We start from the raw sequence: 18818 nt of genomic DNA, 5'->3' as shown, positions 1-18818 counted from the left end.
CTACGCGAGTACCGATAGTCTGCGACATTGTAAACCCACATGGCCTGGCTGGCGGAATCATGCCTTTGCATCCCCGCCTAAGCACCCATACTGACACCTGCACGATAAACGACGATAGTATCAGGTTTTTTTTTCATTGCCACCTCACTTGCCCGGTTTGGAAAACTACAACGCAATTAGAACGCGCTGGAATGTGAAATCGGAATGCTGGCGCCAAAGAGCGCACTTGTTTTTAAATTTGAAAATGAAAATTAGAATTTAGGGAGTTCGATACACACTAGTGATATTCTAATTTCCCTATTGTTGATCCCCGCGGTCAGCGCACCGGGTCTGGATTATCAGTTCGTATCAGTTCTACGAAAATATGGCCAACATGTGATAGCGTAGCTTTGATAAAATTTGACACACCGCGGGCAAAACAAAAAAGGCCTCAAGCCGTTTGGTCACATGTTGTTGGGACACTCGTTTTTTTTGTTGCTTCCTTTGGCGGCCACCTTCCGCGAACCAGTTCGCGAGGGAGGCACGGCCGCGCTTTATAACATCCGGCAGTGGTGCCATACCCGACGCGCCGCCGGGGCTTAGGATAGACCGGACCGGGAGTACAATGCACCATTCGTCTCCATCACAACCCGTGCGTCGTCCTGGTCGTCGGTGTTGGTGTGGCCGTACTCTCGTTTGTCCTATCTCGCTCTATCTCTGTGGCCGGGGCAAACCTGTTACGCACCACTGGGCACTATCGGCCGGGCGCTATCTCTGGTCCTCTCGCGTCCGCTCTCGCTTTCTCTCTCTCTTGGGCCGTGATCTCGCCGGGTACGCCAAGCGGCCGGCGTGGGATGCTCTCCGTGAGCCGGTCGGACCAAACAGCGGCCAGTCGGTTGCGAGCTGTCGTCGGTTTTGTGGTTCTGTTAGTGCAACGGCGCGCGCGGTCGCTCTGCTTGCGCACACCATCCACCAGCCGTGAGCCGCTTATCTCTGTTTGTTGCGTTCTAAATTCTCGCGTGCGTGCGTGGCCAATCCTGCACCCCTCTGTTTGTGGGTGTGTGTGCGTGTAAGCGAGTGATCGACGTGAATTTGGTGCTGAACGACTTGTGAACCTCGCGATCGCGACTGCATCCGCATCGATTTGTTTGCATCCACCTTTTCACACCGACCGACGTCTCGGAGCGAGCGAGTGCTTCACCCTTTTGGTATGTGGGTGTTTGAAATGATTTACATATAAGACCGTGACCGCATCTTCGCTGGATCCGCATAATTTTCTACGCCGATCATGATCGATGATCGATGGTTGGTTCGTTGGTGTATTATCTTGTTTTTGCAACGTTTTATTTTCGTCCCTTACGGTGCCAGACTGATAACGCGGTCGCGAGCGAGACAGCCAGTGACTGAGCGAGGCCACCGCACACAACGATGACGCGCGGAGTGCTCCGTTTGTGCTGCCAGCGAGGAGATGCACTGCTGCATATTGCCGTGAAGCCGGTGCATCCTTTACGGCTGTTTTCAGGTAGACGCCTTGCTCGGGTGGAACTCACTCCGTTGTCCGATGGGTTAACCGTTTTGTTGTTTGTTTTATTTTAGGCAGTGTAAAGCTACTGCAGAAAGATGGCAAACCGGCCACGGCCGTTAAAGGCGTCCCGTACTCGAACCTGGTGATCGGTGTGCCGAAGGAACGATGGGTCAACGAAAAACGGTAAGCATCGTACGTAGGATATGGCGATATGGTTTGGATGGATTTAATATGTAAACTACATTAAAGGGAACTCGGAACATGAGATGTGTTTTTGTACCCAATGCAAAAGTGCAATGCATCACAAAAACCCGGTTTGCAACACCATTCCGATACGCTATGTTGCACTGCAGCGATGCGACGTTTCCGTAGCGTGACACCACGTTTTCTATGGTTGATCAATTTTTATCAGAATTGAGCTTTACACTCCGTACTCCCGCTTTTTGTAGAGTTTCCGTAACACCGGTCGTCGCTGGGACCCTCATCAAGAAGGGCTTCAAGGTGCAAGTCGAAAGTGGGGCTGGCGTCGGTGCCAAGTTCCGTGACACGGACTACGAAGCCGCCGGTGCTAAGATTGTCGATAATAAGGCCGCCTTCGAAACTGGTTCGTGCACCGTCAAACACTGAGGAGGACGTCCAGTTTCTTATTCGCTTCTCCTCATTTCGTTTGCAGACATTGTGCTGAAAGTGCGCCAGCCGATCGAGAATGAGATTCCGAATTTACGCGAAGCATCGACACTCATTTCATTCCTCTATCCGACGCAGAACAAGGATCTGATCGATAAGCTGGCTCCGAAAAAAATCAACGCTTTCGGTAAGCATGGCGGAGCAACTCTCGCTCAAGAATCCCGTTTGATCTATAATAATCCTGTTCAATCCCGCAGCCATGGATGCCATTCCGCGTATTTCGCGTGCGCAAGTTTTCGATGCACTCTCGTCGATGGCCAACATTTCCGGTTACCGTGCCGTGATCGAGGCAGCGAATCACTTCCCGCGCTTTTTCACTGGTCAAATAACGGCCGCCGGTAAGGTGCCACCGGCCAAGATTCTCGTCATCGGCGGCGGGGTGGCGGGATTGGCAGCGATCGGTCAGGCACGTGGTATGGGTGCGATCGTGCGGGCCTTCGATACACGCCCGATCGTCCAGGAGCAGGTGGAGAGTATGGGCGCCGAGTTTCTTACGATCAACATTGCCGAAGACGGGTCCACGGCCGGTGGGTACAGTAAGGAAATGAGCAAAGAGTTTATCGAGGCCGAGATGGCCCTGTTTGCGAAGCAGTGCAAAGAAGTGGACGTCATTGTGACGACGGCCCTCATCCCCGGCCAACGTGCTCCAGTGTAAGTAAACGGTAGATGGTCCAAACGGCCGAGCTACCCGTGTTAACCGTGCCCATTCCCATTGCAGGCTCATCACGGAGGAGATGGTGAAATCGATGAAACCGGGAAGCGTGATCGTCGATCTGGCCGCGGAAGCCGGCGGCAACGTGCAGACGACGGTGCCGGGAGAGATTAAGGTTTTGCACGATGTCGTACACGTTGGGCTGACCGACTTTCCCAGTCGCTTGCCCACGCAAAGCTCTACACTGTACGCCAACAACATCTCCAAGTTTCTGCTCTCGATGGGCGAGCAGAATCACTTCAACATCAATCTCGAGGACGAGGTGGTGCGTGGCAGCATCGTGCTACGGAACGGGAATCTGATGTGGCCACCGCCAGTCATTGCCGTGTCCGCGAAGCCCCCACCAGCCGTAGCGACGACTGGAGCCGCGATCAAGGCGGAACCACTGCCACCGAACCCGTTCAACGATAAGTTGAAAACGAGCCTCATATACTCGAGCGGGCTCGGAACGTTGCTCGGTCTTGGGGCGATCGCGCCGAACGCGGCATTCACCACGATGATGACCACCTTTGCCATGTCCGGTATCGTGGGCTACCACACGGTTTGGGGAGTGACTCCGGCCCTCCACTCACCGCTGATGTCTGTGACAAATGCCATCTCGGGCATCACGGCCGTCGGTGGTCTGCTGCTGATGGGAGGTGGCGTAATGCCGACGAACACGATCGAAACACTGGCCGCCAGTGCGGCCCTAATTTCGTTCATCAACATCTTCGGTGGTTTCCTGGTGACGCAGCGCATGTTGGACATGTTCAAGCGTCCGACTGACCCACCGGAGCACAACTATCTGTTCGGCATTCCGGCGGCGGTGTTTCTGGGTGGCTACGGACTCGGTGCCCTGCAAGGTCTTTCGGAAATTCACCAGATGGCGTACTTGGCGTCGAGTTTGTGTTGCATCGGCGCACTGGTTGGACTGTCCTCCCAGCAGACGTCCCGGCTGGGCAATGCACTGGGCATAATTGGTGTAACCGGAGGTATTGCGGCCACCCTCGGTCATATGGCCCCAAGCACGGAAGTGCTGATGCAGATGGGTGGTGTGGCCGGACTCGGTGGCTTGCTGGGATCGATTATTGCGAAGCGGATTCAAATTACCGATCTACCCCAGCTCGTGGCCGCTTTTCACAGTCTGGTCGGAGCAGCGGCCGTGCTGACTTGCGTGGCCACATACATGCACGACTTCCCCACGCTTGCTACCGATCCAGCGGCCAATGTCCTGAAGACGGCCCTCTTCCTCGGCACCTACATCGGTGGTGTGACGTTCAGCGGTTCACTGGTGGCTTACGGTAAGCTGCAGGGTGTCCTTAACTCATCACCGCTTCTCCTTCCCGGACGTCACTGGATCAATGGTGGCCTACTGGCGGGTAACTTGGCCGCGATGGGTGCCTTCTATGTGGAACCCTCGATGGCTGGAGGGCTAGGTCTGCTCGGAGCCACCGCCGCTATGTCCACTGCCATGGGCGTTACATTAACGGCGGCCATCGGAGGAGCCGACATGCCCGTGGTCATCACAGTGCTCAATTCGTACTCCGGCTGGGCGCTGTGCGCGGAAGGTTTCATGCTCAACAACAACCTCATGACGATCGTCGGAGCACTGATCGGTTCGTCCGGTGCCATTCTGTCGTACATCATGTGCAAGGCCATGAACCGCTCGCTACCGAACGTGATTCTCGGTGGATACGGTACCACCTCTACGGCTGGCGGTAAGCCAGCGGAGATTGTCGGCACACACACAGAAGTCAACGTGGACGGAGTGGTGGACATGATTCGGAACTCCAAGAACATTATCATCACACCCGGCTATGGGCTGTGCGTGGCCAAAGCACAGTACCCGATCGCGGAAATGGTCAGCCTTCTGAAAGCGCGCGGTAAGAAAGTGAGGTTCGGTATCCACCCGGTGGCGGGCCGAATGCCCGGACAGCTGAATGTGCTGCTGGCGGAGGCTGGCGTACCATACGACGATGTGCTCGAGATGGAGGAAATCAATGACGACTTTAGTGAGACGGACCTGGTGCTGGTGATTGGCGCGAACGATACGGTAAACAGTGCGGCCGAGGACGATCCCAATTCGATCATTGCCGGTATGCCGGTGCTGAAGGTGTGGAAAGCGGATCAGGTAAGGGTCGTTGGTGGGAAAAGAGGAGCAACGGGGGCACATCATTGTAATCCGATCGTTTGCTCTCCTCCTAACACAGGTGGTCGTGATGAAGCGTTCCCTCGGAGTGGGCTACGCGGCGGTTGACAATCCTATATTCTACAAACCCAATACCTCGATGCTGCTCGGTGATGCAAAGAAAACGTGTGACGCTCTCCTGGGTAAAATTAAGGAAGAACACTAAGCCCTACTGCCAATATCACTCTGGGCGAGTCCTTTTCACCCGGGGTATCGGATAAAGGGATTATAATGCAATTGTAAAGTCAGCATTTAAGATTTTTACGAAAATAACGTGGCCATACATGTTAATTTTTTAAATGACGCATTATGTATTATACGAAATAAATTCTTTTTACGAGTACTGTAACTGTTCTGGTCTTTAGGTTCTTGACTGAACCTTTCAAAAAAATAACTCAATTAAGGGCGGTCTACACGCTGCGATCTGGCAATGCAATATCGCTTGAAGTGACATCTTCGGAGACGTCATAAATGTCACTGCCGCGGGTGGAAATCTGAAGACTCGACATGCAATTTGTGACCAAATTTCAAAACAGGGTCAGTTTGTCGGTTGGACATGTTGGAATCAGCCATGGAAGCAACACTGTGTTGGTTTGCCTTACCATTGTGCTTTTCGGTTAAAAAGCGAAAAAAGAACGTGCGTAGAGGTTACAGTGTCGAGGAAATTGCTTTTAAATGGCATCGTATGCCTCCGCCTTTTTATTCCGATCACTATATTTTTTATTTTTTAGTTGCCAAAGACATGGCAGACTTTCGTAAATTTTTATAAATTCAGTTACACACTTTCGCGAACGTTGACGAAGCGTCCAAAATATAAATAAGAGGGCAAAACAAAACATCAACAAGTCAACCGACAAACTGACCCTGTTTTGAAATTTGTTCACAAATTGCATGTCGAGTCTTCAGATTTCCACCCGCGGCAGTGACATTTATGACGTCTCCGGAGATGTCACTTCAAGCGATATTGCATTGCCAGATCGCAGCGTGTAGACCGCCCTTTACGCCGGCGTTACGTTCGTTACCGTTACTCTATCAACGGGCCTCTAAACTACATTTCTGTTGGGCAAAAATGCTTTGCTTTAAATTTAAAATATTGTCATTTTGAATTTTTTAAAGAGTTATTGTATGATTTTACACTACGTTGAATCAAATTCAACGGCAATAGCTTCAACTTCAGCTGTACCTGTAACTATCAACCGTCAAGACAACCGCGGCCGGTTGCTAAGCAATGTTTGAAGAATGCCGGAACTTTATTTACCGTTCGTTTCTACTCTTGACGACTAGCAATCTATGAGGTTTACGTTTACGCTGAAGAAGTGAAAGGTTAGTTTCGTGTAAAATTTCTTCGAAACTTAGCGAAATGGATGCCATCATCAACACCAAAGCAATGTAAGGTGAGAAAATGGCCACTTGCCTTCGGGGGTTACTTGAAGTTTTGCCTGTTCCTTTCAGATGGATGAAACCAGGCGCCGTTGAGATGGTGTGCATCGTTGGTAACGCCGCCATTGCCGTGGGACTCGGGAGTCACATTCTGTTTGTGAATTTGAAAACATCGACTGAATCTCATTACCTTGCCAACTCAACACAAGCGGGAAATGGAGTAGCCTGCATCGCGGGTCACAAACTGTTCCCCATTTTGGCGTTCGCGGAAAGGTGCCTTAATCCTCGAATTGTGCTGATATCCTATCCGTCGTTTGCGGTGGTGTCGGTTCTGGAAGGAGGAGGTACCAATCGAAGGCGCTAAACACACAAGCGTGTACTGTAAGTGTTTCCTAACCTCTTTTTCGACAGATCAAACCCAATGTGCCTATATTGCGTTGTGCTTTTCGGAGAGTGAATATCTCGTAGCCCTAACCGGCGTCCCGGACTACTCGATAGAGGTTTACACTTGGCGCAGTAAGGAGCTCCTGTGCAAGAAACCATCGTCCATCCTTTCCGACCAGCAACGGTTGATCTGCAGCCCTTCGTCCACCTTTGCCGTGTGCCAGTACGCGGCACGCAGAACGCAGATGAAACTGTGGGAAGTTTATGGAAACATTCGGCTCAGTCGGCTCATTGAACGAACCATCCAGCTGGAGTTGGCCAACGATGAGTTACCGTTCTGCGTCGTGTTTCTCATCGATGGCAATCTGGCCATGGTCAATCAGAAGGCGAAAGTCTCGATCGTAAGTCGTGAAGGGGTCACTTGTAACGCATCGTGGTGTGATCTCCATTTCCTCCAACAGGTTTCATCGTCGACCGGGCAAATAGTGCAAACGATCAACGCCAACGATGCCGACCCGCCCGAGTCGGCCGACTATATTCCGTTCATATTTTACTGCAAAGGCGGTCTGTTCGTAAGTGCTCCGGAGGGGCAAGTTAAATTCTACCGGAAGCAGAAGGGAACATGGAACTTACTATGGGCCACTCAGTCGGACGCCCCGTACGAGCAACTGGTGCATTACTCATCAAGCGAAGGTTTGCTGGGTGTTACGACCGATGGAATCATTATGCGTACCGTCCTGGACAATGACGTCCGAAACGTGGAGTTTCGCATATTGAAAGACTTGGACATAGGCTACGACTATGGGGGAATTTGTGGGCCCCACAAGCAGATGGCAGGCATCAAAAAAGATGGCTCAATTCGGCTGATGAAGCTGGACAGCGGGGCTGCCGGAAATACTACTCCTGTGTCTCTGTTGCAGTGCATCGCCAGACATCCGCTTCTTCCGCTGCTGGTGATGGGCACGGCCAATGGCACACTCAAGGTGATCGTAGTTACTAAGGAGCAGGTCAAGGAAGTCGCCAGTCTGCGCCTCTCCCGGCATTCCATCGAACGGGTCAAGTTTGATATCGTTGACGGCGATTTCTGTGCGGCCCTTGACAAGGCACGGAATCTGTCCATACTGGCCATCGGACCATCTTTTGAATTAAGCCTAATACAGGTGCTGAAAAATCATCCCACCCTACACGATCTCTTCTTCTGGTGCAGCCCTGAAGAAGTTCTGTTCGTCGAGCCAATCCGGTGTACGGAAGGAATTGGCTACAAACAGCTTGAGTTCATCGTCAAACAGCACACTGCGGATGCGGCCACATCCACCACGCTGGCAGCTCCCCACGAATACACCCAGATGCTACCGAGACGATCGCAGGCGGCACTGTTTTTGTACGCACACCGGATAAGGTCGAATGTGATCGATATCCTGGAACTTAGGCGATCGGGTGGGATCTTGAGTGTTGTGATTGAGAAGACCATAAGCACACCCCAGACTGTGTTGCACCTGGAGCTTGGTGTGGACGAGCGTTACCTGTACGTTTGGTCGATCGATGGCAAGCTCGCACTTTACGATGTCCAGGCGGACGAGAAACTGCTTTGCCGTTTGAATTTCGACGGACGGTACAACGGAGGGATTCATCAGGTTTCACTGGACGCCAGAAACGAGTATGCTCCATCGAGAATCCTGGGTCCTTAGAGAATAACAACCCATATCCGTTTATCTATTCCCATCCCAGACTTCTGATTGTACTATGCCACAGCGGTTTGTTGATGGTGCTGAAATTACTCCAAAGCTTCCCAAGGAGTACGGCCAGATCGTCCTGCGAAACGGTTAAGGCTTTCGAGGCGAGACTGAGCGTGTTGGAGGGTGCAGATAGCACGACCCTTGAACCGGTTCCCCAAGACGACGACACTGTCCCGTGGATCGAACGAAACGAGCTAGAGCGTGGCCAAGCGAAAGGTAAGGTATTTGAACCGGAGCACGCGGCAATCTTTGCCGAATTCATGGACATCAAACAACACCTGAAGGAGCTTGTGGATCGCAACGAAATCGTGCCGCCGGAAGAAAGATTCCCGCTGCAGGAGTTCAACCTGAACACGGAGGCAACCGAAACGCTGACGCAAAAGGTAACATTCGCCCGTTAGTCTGTCCGGATGACTTTGTAATCTCCGTCGTGTTGTAGGCGAATGAGGAAAAGAATGTAGAAAAACTTCGATTACAGCGATTCATAGGATCGCAGGGTACAATCAACGAGAAACTGATCGAGAGTTGCTGGACAACTATGAGCAAAAAGCCTGTGAAAACCAGGTACACTATCCAAAGTACTAGCTTGTAGGAATCTTGTCATAAGCTCTCACGTTTTCCAGATCAATGTTCAAGCGATCGTTTGTGGAAAACTATGCGATGTTACCGAGCAGTGATCTGAGACACTACCTGGACAAGGTGCGTGTCTACCGCGAGACCGAGTTGATGGCGAGCCATGACGCGCTGTTACCTTGGAAGCCCACTCCTACGTACCAGCTAGAATCGATCCTCAACCGTGATCCCGACTACGGTAACGTGCTGGACAATTTGGCGCGGGCAACCATCAAGAAGTCGTACACTTTGTCCGGTACAACCACTCACCGGTTCTTCGATCCGTACCACTTGCGCTACGATCAGTTGGAAGTGGTAACCTTTGAGCAGCTCTACTTCGAACTGATTTGTGGTGATGTATGTCAGGAGTAGGATAACCGGGGGCATTTGTGTTCAATGATGCCGAGGATCCGTTTACTGTCTCTCTTCCAGATGGAGATCGAACAGCTGCGCGTTTTGTTTAACAAGAATTTCGAAAAAATTAAGACACTGAAAGAAGAAGAAATGGAGTTGGTGCTGAAGCGCAATCGAAGGGCACGTCACGTGCAGCAAGAACTGGTCCTGTTGGCCAAACTGATGGCTGATCGAAGCAAGGTGGAGGTGTCCGATATCGAGGATCCGCGCTACGAGCCCGATGAGCGCCCGGAAACAATTATCTACACGGAAGATACGGAAGTGCCGGCCGCTCCGTACATAAGTCCGAGCGTCGAACATCTCCTGGAGCTGGAACGTCAGGAACGCGAGCGGCGACAACAGGAACTACTGGCGGACGACTTCAAGGATCGGGCTCTGGTGGTAATGATGGACGGAGTGCTGGAACATCGCTGGGAGGATGAGATAAAGAAAAGCCTTCCGCTGCCACAGTGCCTCGTAGGTTGAACTCTACGGAAATTCGTACGCTGAGCAGTATTAAGAACTTATCTTCGACAGGAAATTGGCAAAGAGCCACAGCACTACAACGAAACGGATATCCGGGAGGTGAAGGAGTACGAAGAACAGCGAGAATTCCTTTACCAGGAGCGTCTCCGCTATCGTCGGATGCTGCAAGACGAGGGCCAAGAGCTGGCTGCCAGTCTGGATGATCAAATCAAGCGTTTTAACACGACGGTGGCCAAGTTGACGCTCGAGAAGATCATTGTCGAGGCGGCCATCAGGCAGGAGGAGATGCGCATACTGCGGGCCACGCTCTACAACCACTCGCGCCTCGTCTACGAAGCCAACAGCGAACGGTTGCGGGAGCAGATAGACCAAACGGTCAAGTACGTCGATCTGATCACCGACATGACGAACGAGTTCCAGGAGAAGGCTGCCGATTATAAGAACACCTACGAAACGCTGCGCACCAAGGACCGGCTGTTGGACAAACAGTTCAAAATCAACTTTTCCGACACGGCCCAGTCGGCGCTGGTCGACCAAGCGTACAAAATCTTCAAGTAAGCTGACCAACAGGCATATTTGAGAGGCTGTTGTAAAAATGTGTTTCCAACCGGACAGGCGCAGACCCAAAACCCAGCTGCGATCGATCGTCACAGTTTCCATCTTCCAAGACATGGCCAAAAGGATCGTGGCCAAGAAGACGGCGGGAGCGCACGGGAATCTGCTGCTACCGAAAGAGTGTACCGATTACCTCGGCCACTGTGAGACGCTTGATCAGCCGTCCAACTGTCCGGCCGGAATGGACAGCAGCCTGTGGCAAACGCTGATCAAAATGCGGCGCATTAAAATCGAGAGCGAGTTTCGGGTATGTACCTAGTGACCGTATCAGGTCAGGTCAGGTCTAGAAGCTTATTCCTGAAATACCCCGGCTAAATTCTAGCTAAAGAGCTGCGAGCTGATGCTGTCGGATACGGAGGCAGCTATAGGGGCCTTCCAACGCGAGATAACCAACAAGCGCAACATCCTAACGACTTTCGAGCAAAGTTTGGAACAATTGCAAAATGAAAGGGTATGTTCCATCGCGGCTTCGTTTTGCGATTTTCCCTAAAGTCTACCGCTTCGCTCTCCAGTTTGAAGATGCCACCAATCGGTCCGTTCAGCTGGTCATGAAACGGGGCTGGATCGAAATTGAGCAGTCTGGCCGGTCGATCGATTTCGCTAAATGTGTCCTGGTCCACCGCACGGACGTGGAGGACATCAATGGCATCATACGGCGAGCCGGTGCCAAGAAGCTGAACGCCATGATGAACGCCGCCCTGTTCCGCCGAAAGATCATCTACCAGGAGTGGGAGCATCGGGCATTGAAGCTACAGTTGCGTGACCTACGGGACCAGCTGGCGACGGTCGAGAAGTGCAAGATCACCAAAGAGGTTCAGAGCTGGCTGAAGATGAAGGGCATGAAGCGGACCGAAGACCTCAGCCAGGTGGCGCTGGAGAAGAAGATACGGAGCGCGGTACAGAATGAGGAGGATCTCCTGCAGGAACTGTAAGTAGGTTGGTGGGAGCCGGTGGTCAAACAGAAACTCAAGCCAGACTCTTTTTTTTGGGAGTAGGAAAAGCTCTCTGGAAGACATCGAGCAACGGATTGCAGTGAAGCGGAAGGAAAACAAGCACCTCGACCAGCAAACGCGCGCCCTAAATGTGGACGTCACCGAGCAGCACCTCCAGCGGGACACAGAGCTGGAGCAAACGGAGCAGAAGGCAGCCCAGGACCGGATGGCGGCCATCGTCGAGCGAGCCCGGCTGGTGCGCCTGGTACAGGCTCAGCACACCCACATCCTGGAGCTCGGCACGATGCTGGAGCTACAGCGCCTCAAAACGTACCCCACGCTGACGGCTTCGACGAGTGTCATGGCGCACAATGCGCACCACCTACTGAGTAACTGAGAACGGGGCTCGCCTTGAATGCGCTATAAGTCTAAATATTTTTGATCAAATTGGGGTTCTCCCACTAACAGTCGAGACCGTCTCTTTAGAGTTCCTAGAGGGGGAAAAGCTCCCTGCGAATGTACTACTAATATCGTATTCATCGTGACAGCGTAGTGCGTAATGACTTTCACCTGCAGCACGTAAAACGTTCGAAACAAACGGAAGTGAGCCCATAAATATCGGATGCCCTAAGAGCCGTCAGCCACGATGACTTATTTATTTAACCCATCCAGCGGAAGTTGGGGACAAAGCGCTGGAGCTCACGAGCTACGCAATCGGACCTTTCTTTTGCGTATCTGTGTGGGTGCGGGTGGGGACATAATGACCACGATTAATTGACTCCAAAATTTCCGTGTAGAAAGGGCCGAATGGACCTGCTACACACAGCTGGAACCAGTTGGAGGATCGAAAGTTCAAACCTCAAAATCGTGATTTGCCCCTCTACACCGCTACACAATAGTGAGGGTCCCAGCCCCAACCAACCAGCCAGCAGTCGTCACGGTCCGTCGACATCGTGGGCCTATCTCCGTGGGTCGTGAAAATGCAGGTGCCCGTTTCCGGTCGGCCCATCATGCGCTGGTGCTGGCCCCCACTGGAGGGCTCATCCGCCCGCGGCTCGTTGGGGTGAAACCTTTGGAGCCATTCCAATCGGATACACCCTCGGGGCGTAGTCGAACAGGCAAAGGTGCTAAGCATTCTTCTGGCACAAAAGAAAATACGATATAGTTTTCAAAATGATAAAATAAAATTAAAATACTCGTTTGGCAACAGTAACAGGAGAGTAACAGTTTGTGACAAATATTGCATACCTGCCCTGTGGCACTGAACTCCAACTCCAGAGCTATAAATAAGTCGCCAGGAGAGTTCGCCGAGTTCCATATGATGCAGGATTTATGGATCATGTTGCAGCGATGGTAATAGGTGGAACTCCAACACCGTCTTCGTTACTTTTACATTAACCGTTTTACGTGGGAGCTGTTTTTTGCGTAGACTCCCACAGGAAATTTACACAATCTTCTCCAGTTTTTGTTCGAAGAAAGTTCGCCAACTCTGGCCCCCGGGGGTCACGTCCCGGAGGCAAGGTATCGCTGTTCTCGCTTTTAGCGATAAAACGAAGTGTAGGTTCGAAACCTGCGCTGAAAGCACGTAAACATATGCAGGATGCGCTCGGATCGCGGTGGCCGGCGGGCGGCGTCTATTGTTGTGTTTCCATAGCAACCATAGAACCGTGACAGCGTGGTGCGTTTCGGTTGGTTTGCCACCACCACACAGCCCTCGCCATCACGACTTCTGTCGCGAACGGGTCCGAATCCGAACCGAGACCGCCGCGGACCACGATTCCGTACGCTTGCGCCAGTTGTGAAGTGTCCGACGGCCAGAACACCCGATTCAGAACCCATCGGCCGAGCCAGTGGGACCGCCGGACATCGCGGTGCAACCCGTTGGTGAGCTCTCTGTTTGTGTTTCCCCGTGTTCGGGTGGCGTACTGGTTAATTGATTCGGATCGCCGGCTGCTTAATTAGTTCCATCTGCTCCCCGTTCGTGGAAGAAGTGAACGCGATGTTCGGCGAATTTCTACTGTGGCCTCCGTTCTAAAGAATCGATGTGTCATTCCGTCTGCCGTGCCGGCTAAAGACGCATAAAGCCTGTCCACTTGTCGCCAATTTATCGCCGAAACGCCAGCCGAAGAAACCTGCGGATGATTAGTGTGTGGTTTGCGGGGTGTATCTTATTCTCGGAATGGACGGTGATAAAGTGGCCGCTTCTATGATACGCGGCGAGTGCCTCCTGTTTGCGTTTTTTGACGGCGAAATCCACGGTGACGATGTACGTGTGCTATCCTGGCGCTGGTTGTGGGATGATTAAATAAAACACATCGCTCGTGCCCGTGAGATATAGAACCATCCAGCACGGTGCTATTACGTAAAGGTGGCCAAACAAACCTGTTGGTACGATTGGATGGCGGTCCAATCGCGAGCATAATTGCGGTGGGTGGATTTGTAGGCGAACGGGTGTGTCTCGCGACCGTGCATTGTATGTGAGACGATCCAGAGATCGACACCGACGACCGCCGTCGTGCAGTGCACGTCTGTGAGAGGATCGGGATTTGCGTTGTTTAGCCGACGCGATCCAACGCGGGCCGGCACCGTTAGTCAGCGTGATGCAATGGATTGAGTGAATAATTATGCTGTAGTGAAACTGTTGCTTAGTGAATCAACAGCTCAAAAAATTTCCGTCCGACAAGCTGAGCAGTGTAAAGAGAACCGGCGTCATGGTCCGAAGATCATCGCGGATCGCATACTCGGAGCGCGATTAGTTTAATGAAGTGATTTTTTTTCTCTAAAAAGGAACACCAATCTGAGGTTCATCACACACCTTTAAAAATATTAAATCATAAAATCTTCTTTATATGCTTTTTATTATTTTCAATTATTAAAACTGGCTTGGTCCGTACGGAGTAGTAGCATTTCTTTTTCACTAGTCGATGCCACCGGAACCGTGTAATCGATTGCGTGCGGGCGAAATGGCTAACCTTCGGCGCAGGCAATGTGTAGGGAACGAGCCCGTTGGGCTGATGGGCGGAAGGCAATAAAAATCGATCCCCACGACTGGGAGTGCCAAATTCCTTATACTTCCTGACCTCCTGTATCTCTGGCGCCGATCAGCGCTGCCTGCGTGCCCTGCGTGGTGTCGCGGAGTGTAAAGAAAGTTTCAGGGTCGTGTAAACAAGTGACTCATCCATTCTGGCATCGCACACACCACCAACCCTATAAGCTTTATGCTGGCGGCGGTAAACACAAGCGACACTCAGCAGCGTTTCCCATGCTCCGGTACTAAAAACGGGGTGATACGGGATGTAAAATGAGGGACCTATCAACAGGAGTGCCACCGTGCGGTTCATGTTTCGTCTGCTTCCACTTAGAATGCTCCAGAGAGGAATGTAAATTACCGGAAGTCACGGATCGTAGTGCACTGTGCATGCGTCGCAAGAAAGCCGTCTCATAAATTAACATGTTTGTTGTTTACTCAATTCAATAACTTAGAATCTTTGGTGTAACCCTTGTTCTATCGTGTCACGCAGTGGGGTGATGCAAGTTTTCTCCGGTGAAAAGTGCACCCACCACGGGTAGTATCGCGTGCATCATGGCGGCCAAGGATGGGGCCACGATGACGAAACCACCCGATGGCGTCGTGGTGCAGGAGCGAGAAGTGAAGAAGAAGAAACATTTTCGAAAGATCAGTGCCCCACCCTGGCTACGGGCCCGCCTGAGTAAAGGTGATAAAAGTACGCCCTGCTGTGGTCTGGCAGTGGCCGAGGCTCCAGAATCCGGCACGCCCGTGACCGAACTGGACGAACGGCAGTTCCAGGATAAATCTGTGCAGTGTGACGATCTGTGGCCGTTGCTCCATCATGGCCGCCACCAGTATGATCCAACGACGCGCAACAGGTAAGAGTTGAGAGTTGAGAGTGACCTACTCTTATGAGCTTATCCTTTTTCCGTAGAAATTAAAATCGCTTACTAAACATGGGCAGCTGTAGTGTGGTCGGAGTAGGCCTTGCTAGTTGCAAACATTTCTAAAGTAGAACTATTTTTGGCTTCCAAAAGTCACTGAACTCCGCTTCAGTTTGAAGTGACACACCGTTGACAAGTCGCACCACTGGGCCGGACGAACGGATGGGTGGTGTCCCCGGCCACGGGTTGCCATTGAACTTGTCCATTGGCGCCGCACTGGTTCGAGGTGTTTCGTATCAGCTTTCGGCTTCAGCCCCGGGTGGAAAATGCTGGTGGTGCTGGCGGTTCGCAATCGACCTTCGTCACCGCCGTCGTTTCGATGCCGATGGCCGCATCGAACTCGGTGGGGGAAACTCGGAATGTGCTTCAGTTCTGCAGTGCCATCGGGCACGGTTAGTTCGCACGGTTCGAAAGGTAACGGTCCGTAAATTATTGGACTGGAGGCAATAGAGTGCATTGGATACGGAACTTGCGGCGCAGTACGGAAAGTGATATTTTCGAATCGGAGCTCGATAAACAAGGGAATGCCCGCGGAGAACTGACCGAGAATTGGAAGATCACCAAAAAAAAGACACAAATTGGACGAACTTTCCGTATGGCTAGTGAAGTGTGAACAAGAAGTGCAGTGACGTCCGCCCGAGTGACCTCATTCGGAGTTTACATTCTAGTAACGGCTTGAAAAACTTGCGATGATAGTAAAAGGAGTGTTGAGTTTCTTATCGAACGTAAAAAGGGAACCATCAGTCAAAGTTTCTCGTTCCAGCAGCTTGCGAAGGTGTCACGGGCGAGCCTGATAAGAACCGCAATCGTCCTTCACAGATATACGACTCAAAAGCACGGGTTACATACCGTTTTATGGAATGTCTTTGCGTTGCCGGCTTTGCTTCGCCGTGTCTGTTTATTGTTGTTATTTGAAGTGATTCATTAGAACACAGTTAATTTCTTGTTGCAATGTAATCTAATGTTTAATACCATTTCCAGCTTTTACCGAAAAAACGGTATAAAAATGAACCATTTAACATTTGATTCTACTAAACTCAGTCTATTGTTGCTTCTTTCACCAGACATGACGATTGTGCTTGCCATTGTCGCCCTCAAGGCCCCATCTACCAGACCAACCTAATCGTTAACCAAATACCCTTCATGGACGACGATCCGGATGAGCGCCCCGTGGCGGCCGGCTTCAGCCGTAACTACAATCCGGTGCGCCATCGGAGATCCGGTCGGGTCGAAAGTGCTCCAACTCCTGTGCCTGCTCCGCTGTTTAGGAAGAGTAATGTATTCACCAACGCCCTTCCGGACGAGGACCTGAATGTGGAACTACGGCAAAGGCTGCAATCTCAAGGCCATAACTCCGATCAGCGATCATCGCTAGACTACAGGCGACTGCAGCACTACCAATCGGTGCCGATACCTAACTCGATCGAGTACGATCCGTCGGGTCCAGAAGCTAGACCTAGGGTCACACTTAGGAAACCATCCCCGACGTACGGGAATGTGACGCTAAACGTCCAAATTGCCAACGGGCAGCGAATGGATACTGTGCCGGAGGACGAAGGAACACGGTACTGTCCGGTGCCTCCCGCAAGAAAACACGGTGTTACGTCACGGAACACGATCGCCTCGCAGAGCTCTTTCGACCACCGGCAGCAATCCGCGTGCCTGGTCCTGGGCATCAACAGTGAGGCCCGCAACCCACTCAACTACAAAATGTACACTCCGTTCTACAACAAACGTCAAACGATGCCAGCGGAACACTTCAAGGTGAGTTGAGCCGGGTGGATTGTTGGTAGTTGTTCGCAACTGTTGTTTTCTCGTGCAGAACTGGCCATCCGAGACAGGGCCGGCAGGACGGTACGAGGACGAGAATGATTTCAACTACCGTGCGCTCAATTACTACGCCGAGGTGGCTAACCAGCTCGATCGGTACGAGCGGCGCAGTAGCTTCGATGCCGGCAGCTCCCAGGTGCTGAACGCCATCGATGCCAACTCCATCATGTACCGGAGCACCAGCGAGAACCTACACCAGGAACCGGCGGAGTTGGATCCCGGTGCGACTCTACGGGTCAGCGGCAGCACTCCAGACGGACTCCACTCGAACCGACGGACCGGATTGCTCACGATTAAAAATAGGCCGCTCGAGCGGAGTCCCGCCGGCCGTTCGCAGGCGCAGGCGCATCTGCTGAGCCCACCACCCCAGGCCACCAGCAGTACCTTTGGGCGATGGAGCGGCAGCATACAGAATCTGTTCAGCATCGGCAACCGATCGTCGGCAGCCGGCGGCGGCGGCGGTGTCAGAAGTTGGAGCAAAAGTGAAAACTGCCTGACGGACGTCGGTCAGCGTCGATCGGCCAGCACCACCGGTGGACGCGATCGCTCCAAAACTGACCGCCTGTGGTCGGATCGGCTGTGGTTTGGTGGACGCACCGGAAGGACGAAAAACGGTCGAGCGCGAAGGTCAAACAACTTCCTTACCAGCGGCGGTGGCAGCTTCTTCACGTACAAGTACGACGACGAGGAGGAAAGCGCCTGGCAGAAGTACTTTAGCCTCGGAATGCTGCGCAAGATGCGGCCCCAGAAGCCAGCGAAACCGGGCCAGTCCAAGGACCGCAGGTGAGTGATTAGTCGGAACTCGAACGTTTGCCGTAGCCTTGTGTTTGGTGAAAATTTTGATGTTCAAGTGGTGTATGCTTTATGAGTGGGTACAGTGTAAAAAAAACGTTGCGATATATTGATCGCTGATGATTGCTAGCGATCATTCTATGGCACGATCTTCTATATATAACATGTGCGTGCTAATGTTTGGAATTGTCCGGTTTCACTGATTTACCCCAAACATTAGGCTAACTTTAAAACCGTGGTGAAAGTGTAAACAAGATGGCGGCACCAATTATTAATTTGATGCAGAAAATCCCCGTTCCTTTCATTTACATTTGTCTGGCTTTCATTGGCCACCCGTCTGGCCCCGATATTCAAACACCGCAACAAGAAACAAATAACGATTTGCTTATATTCCTTAGCCATTCGCGTGAACGGCAGGGACACCAGAGATCGTTTTCGCAATGAGGATCTCATTGCAAGATAAAAGAAATCCCCGTCCAGAGTGCGCTCCACGATATTTTGCGGCTCATGGGAAAAAAATAAACAATGGTAAATCCCCGGAGTTATCCCAAATGGTGAAATTTATAGATGGGGCCAAACTGTCTTCGACGGGGATTTTTCGCCTTATCTCCATTTGTTCTCGTTCTCAGTTTTG

General features: G+C 51.9%; 2 protein-coding genes across 2 annotated transcripts; both read left to right on the top strand.

The window, feature by feature from the left end:
- The first annotated feature begins 887 nt into the window (after positions 1–887).
- On the top strand, positions 888–5413 carry LOC131208404 (NAD(P) transhydrogenase, mitochondrial-like). The gene is made up of 8 exons (XM_058201143.1): positions 888–1187; positions 1348–1501; positions 1576–1687; positions 1954–2108; positions 2178–2318; positions 2389–2842; positions 2910–5013; positions 5093–5413. The coding sequence occupies exons 2-8, from the start codon at positions 1408–1410 to the stop codon at positions 5234–5236; spliced, it is 3204 nt and encodes a 1067-aa protein (XP_058057126.1). The 5' UTR covers positions 888–1187; positions 1348–1407; the 3' UTR covers positions 5237–5413.
- Positions 5414–6430: 1017 nt separating this feature from the next.
- LOC131206981 (cilia- and flagella-associated protein 43) lies at positions 6431–12005 on the top strand. The gene is made up of 13 exons (XM_058199588.1): positions 6431–6459; positions 6523–6794; positions 6862–7235; positions 7296–8491; positions 8563–8953; positions 9010–9134; positions 9194–9539; positions 9615–10052; positions 10113–10615; positions 10677–10923; positions 10999–11127; positions 11189–11604; positions 11672–12005. Exons 1-13 carry the CDS (start codon positions 6431–6433, stop codon positions 12003–12005), a joined length of 4800 nt encoding a protein of 1599 aa, XP_058055571.1.
- The last annotated feature ends 6813 nt before the right edge of the window (positions 12006–18818 follow it).

The sequence above is a fragment of the Anopheles bellator genome, chromosome 2 (assembly GCF_943735745.2).
Source record: "Anopheles bellator chromosome 2, idAnoBellAS_SP24_06.2, whole genome shotgun sequence".
NCBI classification, from domain to species: Eukaryota; Metazoa; Arthropoda; class Insecta; order Diptera; family Culicidae; genus Anopheles; species Anopheles bellator.
Note: the sequence above shows the minus strand (reverse complement) of the source record. Positions and strands in the feature narration are given on the sequence as shown.

What these genes read in the sequence shown, in the direction of transcription:
- LOC131208404 (XM_058201143.1), top strand. Translation starts at nt 1,408, where the DNA reads ATGACGCGCGGAGTGCTCCGTTTGTGCTGCCAGCGAGGAGATGCACTG. An exon ending in CGATGGGTCAACGAAAAACG is followed by an intron (nt 1,688 to 1,953) that starts GTAAGCATCGTA and finishes CGCTTTTTGTAG; the next exon opens with AGTTTCCGTAACACCGGTCG. An exon ending in TAAGGCCGCCTTCGAAACTG is followed by an intron (nt 2,109 to 2,177) that starts GTTCGTGCACCG and finishes TTTCGTTTGCAG; the next exon opens with ACATTGTGCTGAAAGTGCGC.
- LOC131206981 (XM_058199588.1), top strand. Translation starts at nt 6,431, where the DNA reads ATGGATGCCATCATCAACACCAAAGCAAT. An exon ending in ATCATCAACACCAAAGCAAT is followed by an intron (nt 6,460 to 6,522) that starts GTAAGGTGAGAA and finishes TGTTCCTTTCAG; the next exon opens with ATGGATGAAACCAGGCGCCG. An exon ending in TCGAACTGATTTGTGGTGAT is followed by an intron (nt 9,540 to 9,614) that starts GTATGTCAGGAG and finishes TCTCTCTTCCAG; the next exon opens with ATGGAGATCGAACAGCTGCG.